Consider the following 24,399-nt stretch of genomic DNA (forward strand, 5'->3'; position numbering starts at 1 on the left):
GAAGTAAGTCAAAGATCTATGATTTCACTCATAGGTGGAATTTGAGAAACTTAACAGAAGACCATAGGGGAAGGGAAGGAAAGATAAGTTACAGACAGCGAGGCAAACCATAAGAAACTCTTAAATACACAGAACAAACTGAGGGTTGATGGGGGTGAGGAAAATGGGTGATGGGCATTGAGGAGGGCACTTGTTGGGATGAGCACTGGGTGTATATGTAACATAATCAAGGAATCTACTTCTGAAGACTTGACAATAAAATTTAAAATAATAATATATAAACAGAAGAGAAATAAAAAACAACAATGAATAACAGAAGACTCCTGCTTAGGTTCAACAATTGTTACCAATTTGCCATATTTGCTTTACCATTTTCATATGGGGGGGGGGGGTGCTTTTTTGCAGAATCATTTGAAACTGAAGTTCAGACACCATGACCCTTCATCCCCAAATACTTAAGGATATATCTCCTGGTAAGAGCAATCTCCTTAAAACCTACAAACTGCTGTCACAACTAAGAAAAAACAATACTTTCACAAAACCAGTTTTACCATCTTACTTGGTCCCTCATTAATGAATTAAATAAATCTGACACATATCCATTCTATTGAGACACATTTTTGTATCTATATATTTTTACGCCTTTTTCAAAGCCATACTTTGTCAGTGTTAGGGATTCCACCAAGATGATCAAGTATACAGGCTTCTGTAGTCAAATAAAGGGCACTATCCTGGTAGGGCATCTCATGAGCCCTATATGCCCAGCCACAATTTGTCTTGGCCCCAGATGTAAATTCCAAGCAACAGTCTTAACTTTACTGTTATTTCATCTGCTGTGTTGTATTTCCCTGACATTTCCAAAGTTTTTTTTTCCCCACTGCTCACAGCAATGACTGAAAAGTTGGTTTCTCGGTATGACCATGTAATGATCTTTATCAGGTTCATGGGGTACTTTGAGCCACAGACTACAGAGATTAGGGTTTCTTGGTCATCTTTTTTTTTTTTGTCTATTTGTTCTGTTTGCCTATTTCTGAGTTCAAATCAAGCAACAACAGCAACAAAATCTCATGCCTAGAAAGAGGCACGGCCCTTTTGTGCTAACTTCTGACCTATGACTAACGCTATAAAAACTGAAGCTACAAACGCTTACGTGTCTGTAACTGGAAAAAGTCTTTATCTCTCACTGCTCAAGGTTGAAATAGTTTCCTTTTTCCACACGGGACTTTAAATATCAAAATTTCAAAAAGAACTCTTACGTGACTGGTTTAATAGACAGAGACACTAAGTAAGAGCTTACTTGAAACTAATAGTCCTAGAATTCTAGAAAATAAAGAAACTAAATTTCTAATACTTTAAATTTGCTAGACTGAAAAAAATCCTTCCCATGGAAACCCCTTTTTCAGAAGCATTTTTATGTAAGAATCTAAGCTACTGTAATCAAAGTGAACTCTGGACAAATGAGATATGTTTGAATATCTGTGTTTTATTAAAAAAATATATGCTTTTCAAAAAATAAATAAAAAGTATGCCTTTCTTTGATTTCGTCCGTTGTGAAGTGTAAGCACACATTTTCTTTTTTACAAGACTTGGGGTTCTTCTCTCACAAAAAGACAAATTAATCTGAACTTCCTAAATAATACTTGCAGAGTATCTTCTAATATCCAGGCCATATTTAAAATTCTCTAACAGTCCTCTCCCTACCCTCTGCTTACCAATCAATACTCAAAATACAAACGACTCCTATAAACAGCCCTTGCCCCTCTCATGAAATTGACCCAGATTCACAGCAGGTTTCTGACCACCTCAATGCTGAGAGGATGGACAACCGCACAGAAGGCACTCTGCTGCTTACAGGATCTATTCACATATACAGCTGACCCTGTGCAATGCAGGGGTTAGTGGCCCCAACACCCTCCCCCACAATGGAAAATCTGCTACAACTCTGGGCTCCCCCAGAGCTTAATTACTATCAGCCTACTGTTGACCAGAAGTCTTACCTGTAAAATAAACAAATAACATATATTTTGTATGTTACATGCTTTTTATGCTGTATTCTTATAATAAAGTCAGCTAGAGAAAAGAAAACGTTAAAGTCACAGAGAAGAGATGACAGATTTACAGTTCTATAAGAAATGTGTGTATAAGTGGATCCACACAGTTTAAACCAGGGTTGTTCAAGGGTCAGCCGTATTACAATGTCCTTCTCAAGCTGTGGAACTGCATATCCCAATTCAGACAAAGGGTATGCCACAAGTGAAGCAGCTTGGTAATTAATTTAGACTATTTTATATTAAAACAGGGAGGAGCACCTGGGTGGCTCAGTCGGTTAAGCGTCTGACTCTTGATTTCAGGTCAGGTCATAATCTCACCGTTCGTGGGATCGAGGCCCGCATCGGGCTCTGTGCTGACAGCGCGTATCCTGCTTGGGATTCTCTTCCTCCCTCCCTCTGTCCCTCCCCTGCTCGCGTGTGTGCTCACACGCTCTCTCTCAAAATAAATAAATATTTAAAAAATGGATAAATAAGAGAACTGAATGAAAATCTTACATAATTTTTTAGATACAACATAAGACTTCAAAAAGCACCCAGCACGTAAAACTTAAGGATAAAAACAATCACTTTTCTCTGCTGATAGGGCCAATGAGTAGAAAAGGTTTTTATGAACAAACCTGGGAATCTCACTAAGGAAAAAAAGAGAGAGCCAAGTTACTCGAGTACTTATTTCCAAGAAACTCACCTGTAACCTTGCAATCTCTTCTCCAAATTTCTTCTGCTGTTTTGCCAGGATAGACTGGTGGTACTCAGCATTGGCCTGCATGATACAGTGCTTTGCAGCCAAGACAGGGAACACCTCCTGGAAATAAAAATACTGACCAGGGGAGAGTCCAACCACACAAACCACCACAGACAACACGGGATGCAGGAAGAAAAAGGAAAAGGAGACAGAAATTAGAAATCACCCCATTAATGGTTTAGAGACAGGTTAGTCATTAGGTGTAAACAGAGAAGACGACATGATTTTACAGGAACTGAAGTCAATGAATTCAATTTTTTTCTTCCAATTAAAATTAAGGGGTTTTGTTTTTGGGTTTTTTTGCACTGTTAAGTGAAGCCAATTTAGGTTTTTATAAGGTCTTCAATCAAGCCATGAAGTCAACATTTTGTTTACAAAGAAGAAAGGAAAGCATGCATTAGGAAGAGAAGGAGAACAGACATTCACAGAGGAATACCAAGCACGAGGCTTTAGAAGCTTTCTTAGGAGTCCTTACCCAGCCCTTAGAGTTAACTAAACCACCATTACTCACATATACTAATGAAAATGCTCTATAGCTGACTGTTTCATCGTGTTTTTAAAAGACAAAAGACAGTAAATTAAGTTCCCACTTAAATTCATATCTAAGAGACGTTTTAATAAAGATGACTTCTAGCCATAGAAAGACTATTTAGTATAAACACTAACATTTCAGATTACATACTCAGAAACACATAGCAAACAGACAAACACACTAAGTTAATATCTAATACGATAAAGTGTTACTTTGCCCTAATTTGTTTTGAAGAAGATTCCAGTCAAAATTAATTTTAAAAGATCCAAACATATGAACCAAGAAGCACTTGTATCAGTAGATGCTCTTCCAAAATGGCAAATCGCAGCCTGCAACCTCACTGTCTTTAGAAGTACGTGCCACATGAAATCCAAGAATTAAACTAGGCAATCACTGTCCAGACAAAAATAGGAAAGACTCAAACACTGAATTACTACCTGGTATGCTTTCCTGTCTCCCAGTGAGTAACTTCCTAGCTTCCTGGATCACTACTTGCAGATATTCCAGTTTTACAACCAGAATATGAAAATACCTTATGAGCTTTATTAGTCAAACGGCAAAAAGACATCTAAATCTCAGACTGTACTCAGGCCAGTTCTCAAGGTAAGGCTGGAGCAGCTTGGTGTTTTAACCGGAGATTCTCCAGGAATACCAGGAATGCTGCAGAGGGAGTTTCCAAGTCTTTGAAGGTGACATTCTTCTCTCCGTGACACGACTGAACTAATGGCCCAACAGGATGTTACGGGACACTGTGCAGCTGAACGTGAAGTCTTTCAGATGAAAACAAGGTGAGAGAAGATCCCAAGGCTCTTTTCAGGAGTAACAGTATTAACATCCAAGAGTCCTGGGCAACTTTCTAGTAACCTCTTGGTGTATTTTAAATCTCCAGCAATTCCCTCACATCAATTCCTAATTCTCTGACTAAACTAGTGTGTGCCGTTGATGTATTTATGCTTTTTTACTTCACCACGAAACTGTCTGCAATTTCGTAATTTACGAGGCTTCCTGAATGACTTATAAATCAATAAATTCAGGGCGCCCGGCTGGCTCAGTCAGAAGAGCACGCGACTCTTCATCTCGGGGTCGTGAGTTCCAGCCCCATGGTGGGTGTAGAGATGACTTAAACAAACTTTGAAAAAATAAAATGAATCAATAAATTCTCCTAGAAAATATCATGTAACAAAAACCATGTGCTATTATCATACAGACAAAACTAATTACCTGAACATTTCTGAAAGAGTAGTTGAAACGCACTACATTTCCCTCAATCTGTAAGTTTCCTTTTAAATCATTCTGAGTCTACGCGTTAGTCTAATCATATGCTTTGCGTTTGACCATCACTGACTAGTCTTTTCAAATGCCACTTCAGAAAAGCTTACATTAAAACAATTAATATTTTCTCTGATATGCGGCAGCAGGTAGGCGGTTGTTTTCCTTAGCTGTACAAGAGCAGCCCAATTTTCTATCTCTGTTGGCAAAACTTAATTCTAATCAAAATCCTGGATGAATTTGCTTTCTTTTCCTTTTGTCTTTATGTCTGTTTTGTGCTTTAAGACTCATCTTTAAGAAAACAGGACAATAATTAAAAGTGCAAATAATCAACATGCTCAAGTATTCATGCTTGTAGCAGATCACCAATGAATCAGAATTACACAATGCCTTGATGTAACAAAATTACTGGAGACAGAGGCTCAACAATTTCCAGAAAGAATTTTGGAAAAACAAGTTTAGTAAAGAGTAGAGACAAAGGCATCCCTTAAATACAAAAGAATTTTTCATGCTTCTTAAATAAAAAATTATTTCTACCAACATATTCTTCAAATGCCTCTCCTAAAACTTCAAGTTTCTTTTTTATAAAACATAATTTCCAACGTTTTTCTTCTATACAAAAACGTCTAAGTATTTCCACATGCAAAATAACCAAGTATTTGCAAAAACAATAACTGACCTTGGGAAGAGTATCTTTGTACTGACACTGTTTAAAAGCATCACCAAAGTAATCTGCGGCCTGATTAGCCAATTTGGCTATGATGGCATCTTTCATTTTATCTGGAATAAAATATGACATTGGCCATTGTAATTAAAATATATATATAAAATAATCCGACACATCATAACTTAGTATGAACTCTGAGATCACAAGTTTGTACACTTGTCTTCCTATTTTAAAAGCTGATCGCGGGGCGCCTGGGTGGCGCAGTCGGTTAAGCGTCCGACTTCAGCCAGGTCACGATCTCGCGGTCCGTGAGTTCAAGCCCCGCGTCGGGCTCTGGGCTGATGGCTCAGAGCCTGGAGCCTGTTTCCGATTCTGTGTCTCCCTCTCTCTCCGCCCCTCCCCCGTTCATGCTCTGTCTCTCTCTGTCCCAAAAATAAATAAACGTTGAAAAAAAAATTTAAAAAAAATAAAAATAAAAATAAAAAAAATAAATAAAAGCTGATCGCTTCTCTTCACATGTAACAAAATAGAGAAAAAACTGGAATTACCTCTTGTGGCTTTTAAAAAAAAGACTTCTTGGGCCTGTGCCAGCATAATAAGACTGAGGGTCCCAACAGTATCTGGAGACAGGTCCACCGTAGGCTCTCGACTTAAGGCAGATAAAACTGTCTCTTTAATATGTAAAAAGGCACCACTAGCAAACTAGAGGGGGAGAAAAAGAACTTCTTTAAAATCTATGTAAACTCAGCAAGACTTAACTTTCTACTGTTACACACAAATCATTTCAAATGTTAATTCAGTTGAACAGTTACTATATTTAAGTTTTTATATTGTTACAGATCTAAAACATATGACCTACAGACAATAAGGGTATTTTTCCAAAATACTATACAGAAACAGATTTAACTAAGATTAAGAGTAAATTGCACCAAAACATACAGCAACTTCATGGGACAAATTAAACTTATTTTTAGATATATTTCCTCAAAACTAATATGAGAATAGAGGTCGGGATAAAATATTATTAAGGAGCTTTTAGTACCGAAATGATCTTGCTTTGGTCCCAAACAATTCCATCTGTCCCACTATTAAACACGCTGTACTTAGGGGAAACCTCAAATAGCACAGGTGACCTGAGGAACAGCATTTACTATCCATTGATAATGATTTCTATTTGGCTTTCAAAGGTCCCTGGTGAAATGATCCCCATCAGATTTTTTTATTCCAAATTATATTTTGCTGAGGTTCACCCAAAATAACTGCTTTTATGGAACACATGATCCTGGGAAAAAGAAAGAAATCCGTCTGGGATTAAAAGATGTGGGTTATACGGAGGAGCTGCGTAGAGATTACTGAAGATTATGTGTTACAAGTGAACACCATGTTTTCTGCGGTCATGAGGTATCATGAAACCAGAGTATCTGCAAGGAGCGACGAGCTGACCTTGCTTAAATACACTAAGAGAATCACAGACCAGAACAGCAAGGGACCCAGCCTCTGTCACAAATCTGGAACGAGAGGCTGACAAAGGTCATGAAAGAACACGGCCAAGGGTACACAGCTTCCTGGTGGCAAACAGCCTAGACAAGCCTATCTAAGTCTTCTGATATCACCACCCCCTTTCCGTCACACTAGGTGACCTGCTGTGAATCACAAAGGGGACTCACAGAACGGAATTTATTATCACATGCCAATTAGCTGAGTTACAGTTAACAGAAAAGTAAAGTTGACTTCATTTTCACATTTTAAAATATTGGCCCTTTAGAGGCTCAAAAAGAAAAGTATGTCTGTCATCCATGCCCATTGAAAACTGCACGGCAAGCCGCAATTTGGAGCGTTGTTTGCTTAAAATGCATCTTCCTCTCACTTTCTTAGAAGAGCATTCTTAATCTCACTCGTAAACTGAAACAACAGGAAAAATCAGACTCCACCTCTGGGACAAGCAAATTCCACAGCCATGGAAGACAGGAAGCACCTTTCGAATTCCATAAAATTTGGAATCAGAACCTGAAACCTCAACGGACCACTTTATTAACACGCTGGCCTTTGAGTCTCCTTGTGTGTAAAATGGGGTGGCATTACACATACAACACGCATCACGAGGTTCATCTGAGAGTCAAATACTGTATGTGAGCACATCTGTAAATTATAACACAATCTAAAACATGAACTAGATCATTCGACAGCAATCATTTATTCTTTACATTAAAAGAAAAATAGGGGCGCCTGGGTGGCTCAGTCGGTTGGGCGGCCGACTTCGGCTCAGGTCATGATCTCGCGGTCCGTGAGTTCGAGCCCCGCGTCGGGCTCTGTGCTGACCGCTCAGAGCCTGGAGCCCGTTTCAGATTCTGTGTCTCCCTCTCTCTCTGACCCTCCCCCATTCATGCTCTGTCTCTCTCTGTCTCAAAAATAAATAAACGTTAAAAAAAAAAAATTTTTTTTTAAAAAGAAAAAGAAAAGCTGAGTAAATAATACACTGCCACCAAATAATACGCCATATTAGTGATAGTACCCAAAATCTAAATTTAGCTAACTTGAGAACATGACATATCTGACCACATTTAAATATGACCTCTCCACAAGCCAGAGTTAAAATTTTCTTACTAAGAGGTCTTAACTTTTGTGACAATGGTAAAATATTAGCTGTGTCTCTTAAGAAAAAATATATTTAAATAACGTACATCTGACCCTTGAACAACAGAGGTCTGAACTGCGCAGATCCACTTGTACATGGATTTTTTTTTCAATAAATACAGCGCAGTACTGTAGAAGTATTTTTTCTTACATATTTACTGTAAGAATACTATATGTAATACATAAAACGTACACAACACAGGTTTTTTTGATTTTTTAAGTGTTATTTATTTTGAGAGAGAGAGAGAGAGAAAGTGTGAGCAGGGGAGGGGCAGAGAGAGAGAGAGAGAGAGAGAGAGAGAATCCCAAGCAGGCTCCATGCTGTCAGCGCAGAGCCCAACTCAGGGCCTGATCTCACGAACCTTGAGATCATGACCTGAGCCAAAATCACGAGTTAGATGCTTAACCGACTGAGCCACCCGGGCGCCCACAGACAATACATGTTATTCAACTGTTTATGTTATCAGTAAGGCATCCAGTCAACAGTGGGCTATTAGTAGTTACGTTCCAGGGGAGCTAAATGTTACAGTGTATTTTTGACTATGCAAGGGGTCACCACCCCTAACCCCCATGCTGTTTAAGAGTCAACTGTACAAAATTTTTTAATGAGATCAATTATTTAAAAGGGATTTAACCAAGAACTTCATCTCAAACATTCAATCATTTGTTCTCCCAACATTTATTGAGCCTTTATTATGTGCCAGGCACTGTCCTAGGTGCTAGGTATACAACAGTGAGGAAAAACAGAGCTGGTCTATAGGTAGTTTAAGGATTTCAAAAGTGTGAATCAATTCATTAAAAAGTACATTACTTTTCAAGAACGTATCTGTGTATAAAGAGACATCTATAAGTCTAAGTACAAGTTATTTGCAATTTAATCCAAGTAAGTGTTGATTATGTGGTTACTGTTCTGCATACCTGGTAATGCTTAGCAGCGACTTTCAATCCTTCATCATTATCCAGGTTCTGTTCTGCTGCAATCTGGCTAGCTAACGCTGCACAATTGAATAACACACAGCTCTTTTCATATCCTAAGCTTGCAAGAGCTGTAAAAAATCAAGAAGGAAAAATTTATCAGATTATTTTCTCTAAAGGAATAAATGTTTCAAAGATAAATACTATGAAATCTCTCCCACCGGCTCTCACAAAAACAAGTTTCCAGACCTGTTTTCTCACCCATAATAGTACCCATATTTCCAATGCTGCCCGGCCAGGCAGCAATTTATTTATTTCCACAACGATAATCCCATCATCTAAAATTCAAAAGATCAAGGAGTTATTCTTTCCTTTCCTTTACGTCCACAATGCTACTAGGTTCCAAATGAAAAGTCATTCTCATGTCAATTCTCACTTAAAGTCAAATAAATTGTTTTCCCATCACCTCTCAAAATTTTACAGAAGATTGGTGTGTGTGTGTGTGTGTGTGTGTGTGTGTACACACATATATCTTCTCACCACATTCAAGCCAGTAAGTCAGTTCTTCCCTATGACAAACCTAACCCAAGGCAGGCACCTCCAAGTCTCACACCTTTATCCCGATACACCCATCAGAGGGCTAGATTGTGCAAGTAGTTAAAATACAGCTCTGATCAAGAAACCACACACCTCACATCCACTGGGACAGCTACTATCAGGAACAGAAACAACAAAAAATAACAACTGTCGGCAAGCATGTGGAGAAACCGGAACCACTGTGAGCTGTTGGTGGGAAGGTGAAACACTGCAGTCCTGTGGAAAACAGTATGGCAGTTCCTCAAACACTCAGAAATAAAACTCCCATTGGATCCAACAATTCCACTTCTGGGTATATTCCAAAGAGAACTGAGAGCAGTCACAAAAAGACACTTACACACCCACGTTCGTAGCCAAAAGGCGGGAGAAACCCAAGTGTCCACTGATGGGTAAACACGTAATGCAATATCATTCGGCCTCAAAAAGGACGGACTTCCTGTCACATGCTACACCACGGACGAACCCGAAGGGCATTGTGCTAAGTGAAATAAATACGCAGATCTCAAAAGGCAAATTGAGGCATGCCTCATTTTACTGTGCTTCACTCTATTGAACTTCGCAGATAATTGCATTCTTTTACAAAATGAGAGGTAGTGGCAACTGCATCAATCAGCAAATCGATCAGCACCTCTTTGTCCAACAGCATTTGCTCCCTTTGCATCTCTGTGTGACATTTTGGTAATGCTCACAGGATTTACACCTTTTTCATCATCATTATTATATATGTTATGGTGATCTGTGATCACTGATCACAAGTCCCTGAAAGCTCAGATGACAGCATTTTTTAGCAACAGAATTTTAAATTACGTTATATACATTGTTTCTCACACATAATGCTATTGCGCACTTTGAACAGACTACAATATACTATAAACATAACTTTCATATGCACTGAGAAACAGGACAAAGCTTTACACTTGAACAAAAATATACTTGCACTCTCGTTCTTAGTATCCTAAAATTACACAATATTCTAATGAGTGGGTAGCCCATGCTTTACTTAGCCAAGACATTACTGAAGGACATTTTTTTATTTTATTTTTTATTTTTTAAAATTTACATCCAAATTAGTTAGCATACAGCGCAACAATGATTTCAGGAGTAGATTCCTTAGTGCCCCTTACCCATTCAGCCCATCCCCCCTCCCAATACCCCTCCAGTAACCCTCTGTTTGTTCTCCATATTTAAGAGTCTCTTCTGTTTTGTCCCCCTTCCTGTTTTTATGTTATTTTTGTTTCCCTTCCCTTATGTTCATCTGTTTTGTCTCTTAAAGTCCTCATATGAGTGAAGTCATATGATTTTTGTCTTTCTCTAATTTCACTGAGCATACTACCCTCCAGTTCCATCCACGTAGCTGCAAATGGCAAGATTTCATTCTTTTTGATTGCCGAGTAATAATGCACTGTATACAGACCACATCTTCTTTATCCATGCGTCCATCGATGGACATTTGGGCTCTTTCCATACTTTGGCTATTGTGGATAGTGCTGCTATCAACATGGGGGTGCACGTGCCCCTTTGAAACAGCACACCTGGATCCCTTGGATAAATACCTAGTAGTGCAACTGCTGGGTTGTAGGTAGTTCTATTTTTAGTTTTTTGAGGAACCTCCATACTGTTTTCCAGAGTGGCTGCACCAGCTTGCATTCCCAACTGAAGGACATTTAATTCCCAATATCTGCTACCGGAGTGCCTTGATGAACTATGTCCTGCTCTGTTTATGTTAAGTCCTTTGCTTCCCACTTCTTTCAGGAAGAACCTATCTCACTTAAGTATCTTCTAGTTCTGGCAACTGCTCCTTGTTCTCAGCCTACCAACGTGGCATTGCAAATGCCAAAGAAAAAGAAAAATCCTTTTCTTGACCTGGTCTCCCTCTCAGCATAATGCCTTGTCCTTAAACCCTTACTGAAAATCTTTTAAGATGAGCAATCCGCATTTGCAGCTCCCATCTCCTCACCTCTGGTCCACCCCTCAACCTGATGCAGGGGCATGCCCCTAGTGAAACTTCTTTCATTACCAAATCACTGACTTCTCCAACTTTATGTGACTTACCTCTGCCACAACGATTCTGTCAGTGATGTTCCAACCTGGATAGATACTAAAATCACCTGGACGTATTTTCAAGGATACTAATTCCAGTGGTCCACCCCGGAAATTCTTCCTATCACATCTGGCATTCCGTATCTTTACATGTGTACCTTTCACATTTTCCTCAGGTAATTCTAACATGCGGCCAGGTTCAGGAACCACTGGACTATGTGACCTCGGAAACCCTTCTGGCACTCAATGCCGTGCCTCTATTCTTCTCTGGTTCCTCTGAGATCTGAAAGCTTTCTCTCATCCTCATTCCCAGGAACCTGTTCCTGTTTCCTTTGAACGTTATTATCACCTAGCTCTGGCTTTCACACTTTTCCCAATCTACAGACTACCAGAGGAGATAGATTTATTATCATCATTTAATGATAACTGTTCCCAAATCTACATCTCTACCACTCTTGACTTTTAAATCTCGTTTCCAAATGCCAAAAAAAAAAAAATTCTACCCAGACACAGCATACAAAAGTCAAACTCAACTTGCCTTTTGGAAGGAATACCCAACAAGTCAAACGGAGTTATAAATCTTAGAGTCAACCCTCAACTACTCCTCTTCCTTCTGAGAGACACTCGGCAGACCCAGTCAGTTTCAACTCCGAAACGTCGCTCAAATCCCCTCCTTCTCCCCTGACCCACACAAACCACCCTCTCTCATCTCAGCTGCCACCAGTCTCCTCACTGGTCTATTCGTCTCTATTACCTGGAGTCAGGCTTTCTGGAATCACATCCCACTTCACCAAATCCTTCCCTTATGACTTACAAAGTCGCTTCATCTTTCTAAACAAGTGTGTTCAACTGGTAATAACGGTGCCTTTCTTCATTGGGCTTTTGGGGAATTCAGGAAGATAATACATGTGAAGCCCTTTCCACAGTGCCTAGGTGGAGTAAGTACGCAATAAATTCTAGCTATTAACACGTAAGAGAGAAGAGTACACGTGCATAGTATATTCGCACCTCTTCACAATCTGCTTTCCAATGTCTTCACCCTCCATAATCCTCAATTCAACCTATGGTTTCAAGCCTTACAATAATTTTATTAATATGCATCATACATAATTTGCACCATATACTATGTGTTATACTATGTATTCTCTATAATGCATACGTACCACAAATAATGTGTTACGTGTACTTATTTACAATAAAATACATTCCTATTACTTACTGCAGGTAATAATTACTGCACACTCTCCTAAGGACTCTGCATGTATCCACCCATTTAATCCACACAAGAGCCCAAATGAGATAAACAGTGTTTCACAGTACTATTTATTCCCCATTTCAAAAACAAGAAAATTAATGCACACAGTGGTTAACCTGCCAACCCGCCTTCATTCTTCCGACCTTTGGTTACAATGGCCTACCTGTAACATTATTTTTTAGCTGGGAAAACCAAATTCATCCTTCAGAGCTTAACCTGAACACAGCTTGCTTTCAACAAGCAGAATTCATGTCTTCCTCATTTACGGGCTCACTACTTTGTTCATATCCTCATAGACTATCCGTTATATTTTGGAATGATCAGTTGTTTTCCTAAACAGACTGAATACAACTGTCTCATTTGTTGTTATAACTAGGACAGTGCCTGGCAAGGCATAGGCTCTCTACAAGTATTTGGAAATTACATTAAAAGTTGAAATTTTAAAAAAAAATGTAAACATTTTTATTATTTACAAAAAGCTGTCAGGAGAGCAATTTTTAAAGCCTAAAATAATACAACGTGTTTAGCCCAAGTGTCTTATCATTTTTTAAAAAGTCATTACATACCCAATTTCACAGATCCTCCAAAAAGTGAACCTTTATCAAAAGCATCCTTCCAGGTAAATGTCAAGCAGATCTTGATAGAAAAAGAGCAAAGAGAAAATTATCTTACCTTCTTGCTTCTCATTAAATATTAGGTCTATTTTGAAGAAAAATCCACAATGAGGAAAAGGACTAAAGCTTGTCAAACATTATCTTCTATAGACAACTAACTCCTTTCCCTTTTCCTGGACCACAGAATTTTCTTTTTTAAAAGTAAAATACTAGCACTATGATATTTCCAATGGTCATTCTGCCTCAGTAATTGTGCATATATTGTCCTCTCCAGAAAACACTATCTTACTCATCTTTACAACACACAATGGCGTGAACAGAACAGGCACTTAATAAATGATTGTCAAATAAGCCAAGAGAAGCAAAGGTTTCCTTGAATATAAAATTAAAAATTACTCCCTGATGACAAAAGGAGAAGGGTTACCTTTGGGGGAATGAGATAATATGTTATTTCTTGATTTGGGTTGTACTTACACATGTGTATTCGCTTTATAAAGATTCAAGCTATACACATGATATTCACTTTTGTACGTATGCTATACATAAATTAAAAGTTTACTTAATAAAAAAAAACTATTTCACCCTGATTCTAATATATTCCACATATAAAGGTTAAAAACAACTTACCTCTTTTAAATTATGTATTGCAATCCCATGCAAAAATTTTAACTCTGGATTAGAGAAATTTTCAATATACACAAAACTAGAGAGAACAACAGAATGAACGCCATACAGCCATCACAGTTTTAGCCTTTTGAATGTCTGGATTCACCTACTCCCACTTTCCATGTCCCCTCCCAACCCTACACACATACTTTTTCCTCCTTGAGTATTTTAAAGCAAATTTCAACATATTACATCACCTGTAAAAACTTTACTACAAGAATGTTTAAAGCATTTTCCATAAACTACATATTTTGAAACTTAAAACGTCACACAAATTGAAAACTTTTAAGAAGTCTCTCAAACAAAACTGTGAGAAATCATCAGCATTTTTAGTATCTAGCCTTTAAAAGAAAGCAAATATTCTTGTAGTATAACATCTAATCATAACAGCACTTGCAACTTTACATGCAAATATAATTTGTGTCAATTTTTAAAACACAGACACTGAGACTAATACTTCAGTTTCCTTTTTTATTCTGTGTAACACAAAGGGAAGGACATCACAGACTATGTTAATCAGTCAACAGATCATATTGATATAAAATACAGGGGGAAAAAATGGCAGTCCAATGCTCCACATAAACCCAAAAGTTACTAAGGAATGACATGAACAGGAACAGAATTCCAAGAGACTCTTCCAAAAGATATAGATTCTCATCAGGTGGGCTTACAAGCTTCTAATTTGTATCAAAAGGTCTTATAGAAAGATAAAATAGTGAAGAAGCACCATTTATTTTAAAAAGTGGTACCATGGGGCGCCTGGGTGGCTTAGTCAGTTAAGCAGCCGGCTTCGGCTCAGGTCATGATCTCGTGGTCCGTGAGTTCGAGTCCCGCGTCAGGCTCTGTGCTGACCGCTCAGAGCCTGGAGACTGCTTCGGATTCTGTGTCTCCCTCTCTCTCTAGCCCTCCCCCATTTGCGCTCTGTCTCTGTCTTTCAAAAATGAATAAATGTTAAAAAAAAATTTTTTTTTTTAAATGATACCATGTGTCGGAAGAAATGGGTGTTTGCCATTATTATCATATAACTTTAAAACAAATTAAAATTAATGACTTACCTGATTTTCAGAGAATGGGAATTTGGGTTCAATGGAACAAATTTGATCATAATATCTAAAAAAAAGAAGAAAAAAAGGAAAATTTATAATTACCAAAGCTAAATATTATATACATTTACGTATACACAACTAGTTTATGAGTACACAAAAATTATTCACGCTTACTTTGAGCAGCCCACAAATCAAATTCAATCAGCCATTTTAAAGTTAATAAACACAATCTTTTAATGCGTAAATGAGAATGTGAAATGCATGCAATAAAAAAATTTGTGAACAAAAAAGTCATACTCACCACTAAAGAAAAATACGTACCAAGTGTATTGGCTAAAAGGAAACTAACATCTGCCCAGAACCAAAGTATTTCTTAAAATACTACTTCTTATTAAGGCAACTGTTTATATCCATTGAGCAAATTAACATCTGTGATAAACTGCTATTTAAAAACAGGTTTACTAACTTTCACATATGCCTTGGACATCTCCACTTCTGCCCATCTCCACTGTCACACCCTTCATCAAAGCTTCCACCCTGCCCAGAAATACACTCACGATTATATGGTCAATTAATTTCAACAAGGGAGGCAAGAATATGCAATGGGAAAAAGGCAATCTCTTCAACAAATGGTGCTGGGAAAACTGGACAGCAACATGCAAAAGAATGAAACTGGACCACTTTCTTATACCACACACAAAAATAAACTCAAAATGGACCTAATAAGGACCTAAATAAATGTGAGACCTGAAACCATAAAAATCCTAGAAGAGAGCACCGGCAGTAATTTAAGAAATTTACAATACAGAATAACAGAATTTAAGAAACAAAATAAATGAGGGACGCCTGGGTGGCTCAGTTAAGTGTCCAACTTTGGCTCACGTCATGATCTCACAGTTTGTGAGTTTGAGCCCCACAACGGGCTCTCTGCTGTCAGTGCAGAGCCTGCCTCAGATCCCCTGTCCCCCTCTATCTCTGCTCCTCCCCTGCTCACTCTGTCAAAAATAAACATGAAATAATAATAATAATAATAATAATAATAATAATAAATGAAAAAGAAAAAAGGAGACAAATCAAAAGGCACACTCTTAACTATAGAGAACAAACTGATGGTTACCAGAGGCGAAGTGGGTGAGAAAATGGGTGAAGTAGGTGAAGGGGATTAAAAAAGAGTACATTTAATTTTTTTATTCTTATTTTAATTCCAGTTAACATACAGCGTTGTATTAGAGGCGTACAATATAGTGATTCACTAATTCTATACATCAGCCAGTGCTCATCACAAGTGCACTCCTTAATCCCCATCACCTGTTTCACCCACCCCCCACATCCCCCCTCACCCCCGCCCCGTAACCATCAGTTTATTCTCTACAATTAAAAGTCTGTTTCTTGGCTTCTCTTTTTTCCTTTGCTCATTTGTTTTGTTTCTTAAATTCCGCACATGAGTGAAATTACATGGTATCTGTCTTTCTTGGACTTCTTTCGTTTACCATTGTACACTCTAGCTCCATCCATGTCATTGTAAATGGCAAGATTTCATTCTTCTGTATGGCTGGGCAATATATACACACACACCACGTCTTTATCCATTCATCTATTGATGGACACTTGGACTGCTTCTGTAGTTTGGCCATTGTAAATTATGTTTAAACAAACAGAAAATGCATAGACCTTCTCAAATTAGTGTTTTATTTGGGTAAATACCCAGTAGTGGAATTACAGAATCATATGGTAGATCTATCTTTAATTTTTTGAGGAACCTCCATATTGTCTTCCACAGTGGCTGCACCAGTTTGCATTCCCACCAACAGTGCACAAAGGTTTCCTTTTTCTCCTCATCCTTGCCAATACCTGCCATTTCTTGTTTTTTATTTTAGCCATTCTGGCAGGTGTGAGGTCATATCCCATTGTGGTTTTGATCTGCATTTCCTTGATGATGAGTGATGTTGATCGTCTTTCATGTATCTGTTGATCATCATGTCTTGTTTGGAAGAATGTTCGTGTCTTCTGCCCATTTTTTAATTGGGTTATTTGTTTTGGGGTGTTGAGATTCAGAAGTTCTTTATACATTTGGATACTAACCCTTCATCAGATATGTCATTTCCAAGTATCTTCTCCCATTCCATAAGTTGCCTTCTAGTTTTGTTGTCTCCTTCACTGTGTGGAACCTTTTTATTTAAGGTAGTCCCAATAGTTTATCCTTGCTTTTGTTTCCCTTGGCTCAGGAGACCTATCTAGACAAAAGCTGCCACGGCCAATGTCAGAGAAGTTACAGCTTGTGTTCTCTCCTAGGATTTTTATAGTTTCAGGTCCACATTTAGGTCCTTAATCCATTTTGAGTTTATTTTTGTGTATAAGAAAGTGGTCCAGTTTTCCCAACACCATTTGTTGAAGAGACTTTTTCCTGTTATTCTTTCCTGTTTTGCCAAAGATTAATTGGTCATATGTAACTGCATGTTCATTTCTGGGTTTTCTATTCTGTTCTATTCACCTATGTGTCTATTTTTATGCCAGTACCATACTGTTTTGATCACTACAGTTTTGTAATATAACTTGAATTGTAATACTTCTAGCTTTGCTTTTCTTTTTCAAGATTGCTTTGGCTTTTTAGGGTCTTTTCTGCTTCCATACAAATTTTAGGATTATTTGTTCCAGTTCTATAAAAAATGCTGCTGGTATTTTGATAAGAATTGCATTAAATGTGTAGATTGCTTTGGGTAGTATAGATACTTTAACAATATTTACTCTTCTAATCCATGAACATGGAATGTCTCCATTTGTGTCATCTTTAGTTTCTTTCATCAGTGTTTTATACTTTTCAGAGTACGGGTCTTTCGCCTCTTTGGTTAGGTTTATTCCTAGGTATCTTATTATTTTTGGTGCAATTGTAAATGGGATTGCTTTCTTAATTTCTCTTTCTGCTGCTTCATTACTGGTGTATAGGAACGCAACAGACTTCTGTATGCTGATTTTGTATTCTGCAACTTTATTAGACTTGTTGATCAGTTCTAGCAGTTGTTCGATGGAGTCCTTCAGGTTTTATATATATGGTATCATGTCACCCGCAAATAGTTAAAAGTTTTACTTCTTCCTTACCAATTTGGATGCCTTCTATATCTTTTTGTTGTCTGACTGCTGTGGCTAGGACTTCCAGTACTACGTTGAATAAAAGTGGTGAGAGTCGCCATCCTTGCTGTGTTCCTGACCTTAGGGGAAAAGTTCTCAGTTTTTCCCCATTGAGAGTACATTTATCTTGATAAGCATTGAGTAACGTACAAAAATGCTGAATCACTATATTGTACACTTGAAACTAATATAACACTGAATGTTAACTAAACTGGAATTAGATTAAAAAAAAAACTTCTACCCTCCCTTTAAAGTAGACTAATCACAAAGTCTCCTTGAGTCATTTGTCATTCTTCTCAGTCTACTCTCCACACAGCAGCCAGAACAATCATCAAACAAGAAGCAATCTTCTCCCTCATCAGGCTGACCTTTGAGCTAACATGAGAGATTGCGGATATCCAAGGCAAAGCCTTCTAACTGGCCTCTCTAACCTTTCCTCCTTCCCTTATTACCTCTCCTCCCCTCCCCACCTTCTTCAGGGCTATCACTCTAATGACCGTTTCTGAGGCCAATCTTCCAGGGGGAGGGGCAACATGTGTGAGACCAAGTTTTTGGCTGACATGGCCACAGGTTTGGTTACAAACAACAAGATGTGAGCAATTAAGTAAACACAATGAAGATAATGGACACTAATTTCTAACTGTCAGAGAAAAGAGTTACAAATACAGAAAGAGAAATGGCTAGAATAAATTCTGTAGTTTTTGCTTGGAATTGGAGGTATCAGTGTGATTTTCTAATATGGTGGAGAAATCCAGGGGTGCCTGAGTGGCTCAGTTGGCTGGACGTCTGACTTCGGCTCAGGTCATGATCTCACAGTTCTTGGGTTCGAGACCCACTGTCAGTGCACAGCCTGCTTCGGGTCCTGTGTCTCCCTCTGTCTCTGCCTCTCTACCCCTACCCTGCTGGCTCCCACACACTTTCCGTCTCTGTCTCTCTCTTTCTCAAAAATAAACAACAACAAAAATACACACACGTACACACACATGTATATACAGTGGAGAAATACAAAAACAGGTATAAACGTGTGTGTGAGTGTATTTCCTAAACATATATGCTCAGAGGGCCTAGAAGCAATAACACCTTGGTGGCATAAGCACATCTAGAGCCCAGATGAATAATTCTCTGCCTTAGGAGCCAACACTCCTTCAAGAAATGACAGATTCCATGGCGGAGATGGAGAAAATTCAAGAATCAAACCTAAAACATCTTGCTATGTCAGATAGTCAAGGAAGTACTCAAAAAATGAGGCCGTGTCAAAAAGACATAAGAACTAGCTTTAAGGGGCTCCTGCTAGCCAAGTCCAGAAAAAATTAAAGGAAATAAACAAATCGTAACCCATTGAGAAAAATAAGAACACCAATTTGAAGCAAATAAAATAAATAGATGAATAGGGAAAGCACTACCCTACTGTACAACGGCAGCTCGTAACACTAGAAGCTATAACAGAGTTGGAAAAATCACCACGGCACCTTTCAGAGTATCTGTTTCAGTTAAGATATATCAACGGATGCTAACACAAGAAAGTCTGATGGAAACAGGAAACAGGGTATTACAAAGATTCAAAGTATCTCCCCACAAAGTACTTACTAACTTGTTCAACATACTCATCAACTGTAAGGTCAAGAAACCCGGCAGACATCATCTTGATCAAATCGTGGAAGTTAAACACATGGCACCAAACAACATCAAGTTCTTCCTGACATGCACAAAACCAAAAACAAAACCCAGCTGCACTTTGGTGGTACTGCTGCCCAAAAATGCATAAATCCTAAGAAAAAATAAGACGAACCCTTACCGAGGGACATTCTACAAAGTAAGCAGCTTATACTCTTTAAAGATGTCAAGGTTGTGAAAAACAAGGAGAAACTGAGGAACTGTTCCAGACGTAAGCAAACTAAAGAACCAATTAAATGCCAAAGGATCCTGGATGAGATCCTGAGCCTGTAAAAATATCATTGGGACACTTAGCAAAATTTGAATGCATTTTATGGGTTACACGGTAATATTCAATCAATGCTAACGTCCTAATTTTGAAAGCTGTACCGTGGTCATGTAGAATATTCTTGTACCTAAAACATTCTCGTACTCTGAAAAAAAAAAATGAACTCTGAATTATTAAATGTTGAAACGCTTTAACTCATTCCTATCATACTTAAAACTTCATCCAAAATTTTTGACAAGGCCTGGCATTATCCAGCCATCATTCACCTCTCCAGCCTCATCTGAGAATATTCACTACACATTCTATTCGTTAGTCTATGCTCTCTCCTGGCTCAGGGCCTCCACCAGTTTTTTTCCCCCCCTCTGGACACTTTTCCTATCATGATTTCCTGCTTTTCTTATCTAGGCTGATATACCATCAAAAAAGCCTTCCCTCATCCATTTGTTCACCCATTCATTCAAAAAATATACACTAAGAGTTTACTACGTACCAAACACAGTTCTAGGACATAGAAATTCAGCAGTAAACAAACATTTAAAATTTTGAGCTTGTAGAGCTTTACTTGTAGAGGGGGAGACAAAATAGATAAGTAAAAATACAGTACAGGAGACCGTAATAAGTGCTATGGAGAAAAAAGTAAAAAGGATAAGGTTTTGTACAGGGTGAGAAGACTGTGGTCTTCAATCACAACATGTGGTAACTTGACTACACAGAAGAAATACAACAATTTTGAAAACCACAGATAATAGAGAAGGGACGAAGGAGGTGATGTGATGAGGCAAGCAGGTAAGTGAGATAAAAGATCAGCAGTCGTGGGACAATCAAGTGCCAAAAGCTGGGACAAGAGCATGCCCGAAGACACCCAGCCATGGCAAGGAGGCCGGTACGGTCGCAGGGCCAGCACAGGAGGAGATGGTTAGCAGATGAAATCCAAGAAGTAACGATGTTCTGAGCAGAACCGCAAGACTTCTGGTTTCTACTATTCGGAGGAAGAGGGGAAACCATCAGAGTCCGGACAGAAGAGTAACACGAGCTCATCTGTTCTCACAGTCACCATCCACACCGCCATGCGGAAGACGGACTTGCAGTTGTGCAAGAGCAAAGGAGACAGGTCGGTCAGGAAGCGATTACAGTGATCCAGGCAGCAGACGGGGGGCGCGTAACTCGGCTGTTCCACAGTGGTGGCAGTCCACAGTGGTGGCAGAACTGAGAAGGACGGTCAACCTAACTCCGGTTTTAAACCAGGAGTTTAAACTCTCCCTTTATAATCTCTTGGGCCTCTGAATTCGTCCTCCATAGAACTTACCAGTTTGTAATATACCTACTTACGGAATTATGCATGGTATCTTTTTCCTCAAAGGATTCTAAGCTCCATGAGAGCAGAGAATGCGTCTGTTTGCTATTTAATTGCTAGCCCCAAATACGTCACTAAGCTGCAAATTTTTTAAAAGTAACCTTTTTTATCTCTGGAAAGTAAAACCCAAGATTCTCTGTTTTGTGAACCAACAGGAACTACCAAAGAGCAGCCCTCAAGGAGACAGCAGCCAGGTCCCAAGGGCTGGAGACAAAAGAAGGCAACAGCACGCAAGGCCCAGCAACAAGGCTGACAGAGCAACTGTTTCTGAGAAGGGCTACTGTCGGCTTCGCCAAGCAAAAGGCAAAGTCAAGATAATACGCGGGTCTTGACACAACAAGAAGGAAAACTCCTGCCAGCCCTGTAAGCTTCTTCCCTGACCTGGGCCATCTCAGATGGAGGGCACTCTAGGTACACAGCCGCCCAACTGTCATTAGCTAGATTCCTTCTCCAAGGAAGACTATCCGGTCTGGTTGAGAGGGCCCCAGGGGAGGGGGTGGGCAGCCACAACACAGTCACCTTCACTCTCTGCCTCAGTGACACCCAAGTTCCAGCACGCCCTCCTCTTCTCCCAGAAAGCCCAGCCATCTCAACTTGGGCAGCTGGCTCAGCTGCTGGAGACAAGCAATGTGCTGAGTCACCAACTCCCAGCCTGAGACTGTACATTCACTGCCAAGTGTAGGTGGCCCCAGAGCTAACCCTGGGCGGCAGTGAGGTGCAGCCAATGAATGGCCAGGGAGGCAGGCACTGGGGAGAAAGGGGACGATGGAAGAGAGGGGAGCACTCCAGTGCTGAGAGTAAAAGGAAAGGTGGGATAGCGGGGAGCACTCCAGCGCTGGGAAGAAAGGGGACGATGGGATAGAGGGGAGCACGCCAGCTAGGTCTCCAAGGCTCACAGCCCCGACCCACTCAGCGTGGTGGCTATGAACAATACAAAAATAGGCAGCTGACCAGGCCTTGGTTTGCTGACTCCTCTACAGTAAGCAAGAAAGGAAGTAGTAGGAGATAAAGCTACTTCCTCTGCAAATGGATCGGCGGGGCGGGGGGGGGGGGGGGGGGGGGGGGGGGGGCGGGGTGCTAAACAGAATGTCCTGAATTGTTTATAGCTATCTCCATTCAAAGCTTTTGGGCTCCACTCTCAAAACTTAAGCTGTGTAGGGAAAAAGTACATTTATATCATATATTGAAATACTAGAAGCTATGCGATGGAATCCTCAAAGTAAGATAGCTGTCTCAGGACAGGTGATGTAATTTAAAGTAAGTACTATGGGAGGACAGTCATTGGAAATAATATCTGACCCCTCTGGACTCAACCCCAACAGAAACCAACTAATGCTTTTTTTTTCTTAATTGTTTTTAACATTTATTTATTTTTGAGAGACAGAGAGAGTGCAAGCAGGAGAGGGTCAGAGAGAGAGAGAAGGGGAGACGCAGAATCCAAAGCAGGCTCTGAAATGTCAGCACACAGCCTGACATGGGGCTTGAGCCCATGAACCATGAGATCATGACCTGAGACAAAGTCGAACGCTTAACCAACTGAGCCACCCAGGCGCCCCTCAACTAACGCTTTTCAAAGAAAGAAGCCATCGCTAACTGTAGTTACCACAGGCAAAATGCTACTTATCCCTACAACACGAAATACAACGAACTACTTCTTCTACATAATTCCATCACACTATCCCTTGTAATTCAGCCTAAATCTTAGGTCTCAAAATTCTCTACAGAGGGAACAAGGGCAGAAACAAGAAAATCTACCCACCTCTCTATCACTTAAATATGCTTTACTGTATCAGCAGATTCTAGCTTAGGATATACCTCTGCTGCGAGTTTTCCACAAGTAGGAAGAAGGAAAGCCAGTATGCTACAAAGTTGGTGAAAGACAGACAGACAGACAGACAGAAAGAGCATTATGGGAAATAATGCTGCAAAGAATCCGTATGTACTTTTAATATTTTAGAAATAAGTAATGTTTTGGCGCGCCTGGGTGGCTCAGTCGGGTACGCATCCGACTTCGGCTCAGGTCACGATCTCACGGTTTGTGAATTCGAGCCCTGGGACAGGTTCTGGGCTGACAGCTCAGAGCCTGGAGCCTGCTTCAGATTCTGTGTCTCCCTCGCTCTCTGCCCCTCCCCTACTCACTTTCTGTCTCTCTCTCTCTCAAAAATAAACATTTGAAAGAAAGAAAGAAAGAAAGAAAGAAAGAAAGAAAGAAAGAAGAAAGAAAGAAAGAAAGAAAGAAAGAAAGAAAGGAAGAAAGAAAGGTTTTAATCAACTATAAAATTTCAAACATATTTAAGAGGTATAATGTCACAGTGGGCATATCTCAAACTTGCAAGTCCGACAATCCTGAGTTTGAAACACAAGTCCACCAACTCACACCTGTGTGACTGTGTGCAAGAACCTCTCCAAACCCTTCCTGATGTCAGGTAATATCTCATTTAAGCATGAGGAAAAAGATACCATACTAGATTCTTAGAATAGTGTTGATACATAGTACATGTGATACAAACTGTAGCTGCAGATCATTATTTTGCAACTATTCAGAACTGCCTTTATATGTTCTTCAGTATTTTATAAAACCCAGTCACCTACAGCAAATATCCAATAGCTCAATTTCTCAAATCTCATGGGGGAAAAAAAAACCTAGGAAATGAATTCATTTATTTGAACATACCAAAGACAGACTCGATTGGAAACTGTAGTTTTAAAGTTCAGGGGTGGGGCGCCTGGGTGGCGCAGTCGGTTAAGCGTCCGACTTCAGCCAGGTCACGATCTCACGGTCCGTGAGTTCGAGCCCCGCGTCAGGCTCTGGGCTGATGGCTCACGATGGCTCAGAGCCTGGAGCCTGTTTCCGATTCTGTGTCTCCCTCTCTCTCTCTGACCCTCCCCCGTTCATGCTCTGTCTCTCTCTGTCCCAAAAATAAATAAACGTTGAAAAAAAAAAAAAAT

The 24,399-nt window shown here is 39.5% G+C and overlaps 1 protein-coding gene across 4 annotated transcripts in view; it reads right to left on the bottom strand.

The window, feature by feature from the left end:
* Positions 1-24,399, bottom strand: part of LOC123575845 (programmed cell death 6 interacting protein) — a 79,594-nt gene that overhangs the window by 43,777 nt on the left and 11,418 nt on the right. For 2 of the 4 annotated variants that reach the window (XM_045436679.1, XM_045436681.1), the window contains exons 2-7: positions 15,038-15,092; positions 13,269-13,338; positions 8,814-8,941; positions 5,810-5,963; positions 5,274-5,374; positions 2,737-2,853 (exon numbers count right to left, since the gene is read on the bottom strand). In XM_045436679.1, coding sequence (XP_045292635.1) covers positions 2,737-2,853; positions 5,274-5,374; positions 5,810-5,963; positions 8,814-8,941; positions 13,269-13,338; positions 15,038-15,092 — 625 coding nt within the window. Of the gene's footprint in view, positions 1-2,736; positions 2,869-5,273; positions 5,375-5,809; positions 5,964-8,813; positions 8,942-13,268; positions 13,339-15,037; positions 15,093-24,399 lie in introns of all 4 variants that reach the window. The other 2 variants (XM_045436678.1, XM_045436680.1) reach the window with 1 other exon arrangement.

This window comes from Leopardus geoffroyi, chromosome C2, assembly GCF_018350155.1.
Source record: "Leopardus geoffroyi isolate Oge1 chromosome C2, O.geoffroyi_Oge1_pat1.0, whole genome shotgun sequence".
In the NCBI taxonomy this organism is placed as follows: Eukaryota; Metazoa; Chordata; class Mammalia; order Carnivora; family Felidae; genus Leopardus; species Leopardus geoffroyi.